We start from the raw sequence: 6,142 nt of genomic DNA, 5'->3' as shown, positions 1-6,142 counted from the left end.
CCTATAATCCTAGCTACTCAGGAGGCTGAGATCTGAGGATCACGGTTCAAAGCCAGCCCAGGCAGGAAACTCCTTGAGACTCTTATCTCCAATAAACCACTAGAAAACCGGAAGTGGCACTGTGGCTCAAGCGACAGAATGCTTGCCTTGAGTTAAAGAGCGTGGGGACAGCGCCCAAGCCCAGAGTTCAAGCCCCATGACCGACAAAAATAAATAAATAAATTTATGGGCCCCACATCACATATGGCATCCACTGTTGACTCAAATGTCAATCATTTTACATTATATGGCTAACCTTGCCTTCAGCATAGCCACCCAGCAGTAATTTCATTTTTCTGTGTGGCAGAGAGTGGTCCCAGGCTTTCGTTTGAAATAGGCTCAAAGCCTGAAGCCCTTTTTGCTTTTAGTTATTTTTCAGATTGGTACATTTTTGCCAAGGGCCAGTCTCAGACTCTACTCTCCCAATCTTCACCTCCTCACTAGACAGGATCAGAAGTATACACTATAACACATGATTTCATTCAGCATAACCAAATGTCTTCTTCCTTTTTACTCAATTTCCTTGTACTTAAAACAGTCCCAAAAAATTTTTCACTAAAATGAGAAGCAACTACAAATGCCAACTATATTACTCTTGAAATATATTATCTTTTAAACAGCATTTTGAGCTTTCAGAAAGGACAGAACTCAGGAGAATACTAGTTACTAGTTTATACAAAGAAATCATTCAAGACGTGTTGGGCTGGGAGGTGGCTCAGTCGAAGAGTGTTTGCCTTGCATGCATGAGGCCCTGGGTTTGATTCCTCAGCACCACATAAGCAGAAAAAGAAGAGCTGAGGGACAGCACCCAGGCCCAGAGTTCAGGCCCCATGACAAAAAAAAAAAAAAGACGTGTTCACATCAAAATGATTTCCAATTTCTTCTCCTGTCATCATCACTGACTGAGTAAACAATAAATTGATTTTTTTAAAACCACATAGAACAGAAAGGATATTTACATTTTTTTGTCTTTTCTGAAGATCTAGCACAGGTTTCTTTGAGTAGATTACATAAATGCCTTGTAGCATAATTCCTGAAATAAGGAAAAATTTTGCCTAAGTACAAGCTGATCTCAATGAAAAAAATCACATTATTGAACTATAACAATTTTATTTCATAAATTTGTAAATATCACATATCACATGTAACAATGAAGAAAAATAGACTATACTATTACCAAACATAATTCAATAAATGTTATGTTTTTTAAGGAAAAGTAACAACTCCTTAAGAAATGTCTACCCAAATTACAATAAATAAACATTCCAGATTTGCCTAAGGAGAAATAGTGAAAAGAGAGCTTGATTTATCTTTTACTAATTACCCAAAGATGTTCTAGAGGTCTAACTTTCAAAACCAAAACTAAGATCATTTCTTGAGGAGACATTAATTGTGTAACTATTAAACCTCTTGTTTCTTGGTGAAGTTACTGATATATATATATATATAATATATATATACATAATATACATATATACATCACATAATATACACAGAATATACATACTTTATATACAACATATATTCCTGTACTTACTATGTAATATTTTATATTTCTATATACTTATATAACATATTCATATATTTTAGATGCTTATACACTTATATTTGTATATTTACATGTAATTTTTATATATTTATGTACTTTTATATTTCTATACTGGATATAACATATTATATATTACATATAAGATTATAATTATATAACGAGAATGTATTATAACATGACACATATGTGATTAGTACGTATTATATGCATTATATATAATGTAATAATTATATTACATACACTTACATATAACTAAATATTGTATATAGTATATTATGTAAAATTTGTTAGTATCATCTGTTGTAATGTATAATATACAATAATTATATATTGTTATATGTAAAATATGTAAACATTTATAAATTATACAGCAGTTAGATTTCAGTTTTCAAATTTTTTTATGGGGAAATGAGCTGTCGCTTTTGCAACAACAGGAATTTCAGAATGAGAATCAATCTGAAACTAAGTTGAGCTTTATTTTTCAACTGTTGTACCTAGTGAAACAAACAACATACATAGTGAGTCAGTTATATACACAAAGAATTGACAATCACCTTTTTGATATTAAGCAATGAGTTTCTTGATATCTCAAATTTTAAAATTACCAGTTTGCCAAATCCTGGAATGTAGAATGGGTATGTCTTCCTTTCTCCATAGCACTCAAGTAGAAATTATTGACAGTATATATAGCTCAGTAAATTTTTGAAAACTTTTTTTAATTTATAATAATAAGTTTACAAATTCATTATTACTTACTCTTTTATTAAATCTTTGTTTTCTTGAATTTCTTCTTCTAATTTCAAACTTACTTTTTCATTTTCAAACTAATTTATAAAACAGAAGAATAGTTCACATTTTGTTTAGCAACATAAGTAAGTATAGTCATTAAGCAGCATTTCTTTGCATACTACAATAGTCTGTAAGAATTATTTCTGTACAAAGAGGAACTTTAAGTCATAGCCTGTGAATATACCTTAAGAATGTTGGTATGCCATAGGAATATGGATATACTCTAAGAATATGGGTCTCATTTTCATCAATCTAAAATTTGCTGAATGATCATATAATTTCCAAAAAACAATTTTAATGCAATGTTATCTCTCCACTAATACTTTGAAGTAATACTTACCTAAATTTTGAATTTTCTCATTAGTTAACTAACTAGTTTCAAAGTTAAATTCATAAATATCCTATTCTGATATAATGCCAAGACAGTTATATCAAGTAAAACATGTGTAACAAAAATTTAAACAATAAATTACTATCAATAAATCAGTCTTTATGTGAAACAACTTATTTCCCTATTTTGCCTTGTTTTATGCAACTTGTCCTATGCTCACTCCTAAAAGATAAACCACAATTGTCAATATAATATTAAAATTAATATTAAAATCCCTAACCTTGTAGCTAGGTGTGCTACCTCACACCTGTAATCCTAGCTACTTAAAGGTTAGCCTCCATCTAAAATGTTAGCAAGACCCTATCTCAAAGAACAAAGCTGGGTGTGGTAGTTCACATCTGTAACCCCAGCTGTGCAGTAGGATGATTGTGATCAGTCTAGAAAAAACTTGAGAGTAAGATACTATCTGAAAAATAAGGCAAAAATGATTGAGGGTTTGGCTAAAGTCAAGTACTAGGCATTAAGTCCACACCCCAGAATCACAAATGTTAATATGAAACTATTTTCACAATCCCCATCACAAAACTTTTATATATATAATCCTACCCACTGAGAAGACTGAAATCTGAATCTTGAGGTTTGAAGCCAGCCTGGGTATACAAATCCTAGGCACAATTTATCTCCAACTAACCAGTAAAAGAATCTGGAACTGAAGACATGGCCCAAGTGGTAGAGCACCAGCCATGAATGGAAAAAACCTGAGCAAACATAAGTCCCAGAACTAGCACAAAAGAAATTCCTATCACAGGGTCTGGGAAGGTGGCTCAGTGGTAGAGCACTTGCCTTGCATGCCTGAGCTGGGTTCAATTCCCCAGCACCACATAAGCAAAAAGAAAAAAAGCCAAAGTGGCACTGTGGCTGAAGTGGTAGAGCGCTAGCCTTGAGCTGAAGAGCTGAGGGACAGCGCCCAGGCCCAGAGTTCAGGCCCCACGACCGGACCCCCCAAAAAATATAAATAAATAAATAGAAGAAAAAAAGAAATTCCTATCACAGAAACAATAGTAACTTAACCTATCTGGAAATGCTATATAATATTTACAATATATTATTATATTTACAATTTAGAATTTCATTATACCTGTAGTTCCTGAATGGCTTTTCGCTGTGCTTCAATTATCTTCCTATTTTCTTGCAATTTTGTTTCTTTCTGCTTCAATTCAGATTCTATATTCACTTTCCATTTTTTTATTTTTTCAGCTTCTTTGTACAATTTTGAATACAGTCTGCTCATTGGCTCTGAATTCTATTAAAATGAGTTTTCAAAATTAATTTTTCAAAATTTTAATAAAATCAAACTACAACTGCCTATCAAAAAATATCCTAAGATAATGGTGACCAATTCTCCAATCCACTTAGGCTCTAGCAGTATAATAAAAACTAGATTAACTCTGTAAACTATTAAGGCAGTACTGGCTGCTCCAGTAAAGCTACCGGTGACTTGGCGCTGGTGGCGCATGCTTGTAATCCTAGCTACTCAGGAGGTTGAGATCTGAGGATCCAGCCAAGGGAGGAAAAGTCTGTGAGACTCTTATCTCCAATAAGCCACCAAAAACCAAAAGTGGCACTGTGGTCAAGTGGTAGAGCACTTGCCTTGAGCTGAAGAACTGAGGGACAGCACCCAGGCTCAGAGTTCCAGCCCTATAACCAACAACAACAACAACAACAAAAAGCTACTGGTCACTGGACTAGTAGTTAGAAATAAAAGAATATGGCTGAGGAAAAAACTAAATCACCCTGCAAGACATGTTACATTTTAACAAGTTTTGAAACATTTGTAGAAACAATGTCAAGAATATGAAATTTAAAACATGACAAGAAAATAGTGAACAAAAAATATGACTTTCATTGAGACAAATGTTTTACTCAGATGTGTTGCCTTTCTTTTAATTTTCACATTGTACTGTAAAGACCAGAGGATTTTCTTAGTTTTTGAGTGTTTATTTTGTGCTTTTGCAGGACTGGGCTCTAACACAAGCACTGTATCACTGAGCTTCCCCTCCAATCCCTACTTTTTTTTTGAGGGGGGGGGTAGATTGATATCTACTTGTCATCAAAATATGAATAGATTCCAAAATTTTAAATTATTATACTATATATTAACCACAACAGTGGCTGATATATATACATATATATATAATGATGGATTATATATTATGTATATTGTATATAAGGAAGGAAAGAAAGGAAAAACAGAAGAAAGGAAGAATTGTTTTATTTGATTGGTCGTGGGGCTTGAACTCTGGGCCTGGGCACTGTCCCTCAGCTCTTCAGCTCAAGGTGAGCACTCTACCATTTGAGCCACAGTGCCACTTCCAGTTTTCTGAGTGATTTATTAGAGGTAAGAGTCTCACAGAGTGTCCTGCCTGGGCTGGCTTTGAACTGTGATCGTCAGATCTCACTCAGCCTCCTGAGTAGCTAGGATTACAGGCATGAGCCACAAGAATCCAGCAAGAAAGTTATTTTTTTAAAAATAGCCAAATAATCATTTGGAAGCCTGAAAAGAAAGTCATGTATGATACTCCACATATGAGAATATTAAGAAGAATGGGAAATCTGACCTCAAAATCAGAGTCACTGAGTCCTTCCTGGTAGTGGCAACTTCCAGAATTATCAACCTAAAAATATGAGTATTTTCTATAAGAAAATATGTGTAAGACTTTCCAAATAAGAGCAAAATACATAAGACTACTAGACAAATAATACAACAACTAAAGACTTTTGTTTTCTTCTTCAAATAAGCAATCATATCTACACGTTATGCTTAACTGACCTTCTCAAGTATGGGCAAAAGATTAAGTTTTTGTAAAGCAGGATCTGCAAGATAAAGAGAAAACTGCTATTAAATATGCCAATATTTCATTTTTGTATCATTATGTCTAGCTTTAAGTGAAGGACATCAATTATTATATTGTGTTTTCAATAATTGCAAAGTACATAATAAAATGATTCTATGTAAACCAATATATTGCTTCTCTTAGGCTCTTACCTGAATCAATAGTTTTCCCATTTTTGGAGATACTGGTCATTGCAAATGGAAAACCAAATTCATCTTCAATACATTTGTTGAAATTCTGGAAATATAAAGTTCTTAAATATATTGTTCCAAACCACCTAGAAACCTAGCGGTGTTAACATATAAATATCTACTTATCTGCTTAAAGAAGCCACTATAATTTTAAGGCTTTTGGCCGGGGACTGGTGGCTCACGCCTGTAATCCTAGCTACTCAGGAGGCTGAGATCTGAGGATCACGGTTCAAAGCCAGCCTGGGCAGGAGAGACTGTGAGACTCCTATCTCCAATAAACCACCAGAAAACCGGAAGTGGCGCTGTAGCTCAAGTGGTAGAGCGCTCGCCTTGAGCTGAAGAGCTGAAG

At 33.9% G+C, this 6,142-nt stretch overlaps 1 protein-coding gene across 1 annotated transcript in view; it reads right to left on the bottom strand.

Moving 5' to 3' along the window:
* The window catches only part of Sycp1 (synaptonemal complex protein 1), a 98,933-nt gene that overhangs the window by 89,689 nt on the left and 3,102 nt on the right, over positions 1-6,142 (bottom strand). The window contains exons 2-7 of the mRNA XM_013024630.1: positions 5,755-5,839; positions 5,539-5,582; positions 5,327-5,383; positions 3,847-4,011; positions 2,345-2,412; positions 999-1,072 (exon numbers count right to left, since the gene is read on the bottom strand). Of these exons, the coding sequence (XP_012880084.1) occupies positions 999-1,072; positions 2,345-2,412; positions 3,847-4,011; positions 5,327-5,383; positions 5,539-5,582; positions 5,755-5,839 (493 nt within the window). The remainder of the gene's footprint in view (positions 1-998; positions 1,073-2,344; positions 2,413-3,846; positions 4,012-5,326; positions 5,384-5,538; positions 5,583-5,754; positions 5,840-6,142) is intronic.

This window comes from Dipodomys ordii, unplaced genomic scaffold (assembly GCF_000151885.1).
Source record: "Dipodomys ordii isolate 6190 unplaced genomic scaffold, Dord_2.0 Scaffold78, whole genome shotgun sequence".
In the NCBI taxonomy this organism is placed as follows: Eukaryota; Metazoa; Chordata; class Mammalia; order Rodentia; family Heteromyidae; genus Dipodomys; species Dipodomys ordii.
The sequence above is the reverse complement of the archived record's forward strand: the minus strand, read 5'-3'. Positions and strand labels throughout refer to the sequence as shown.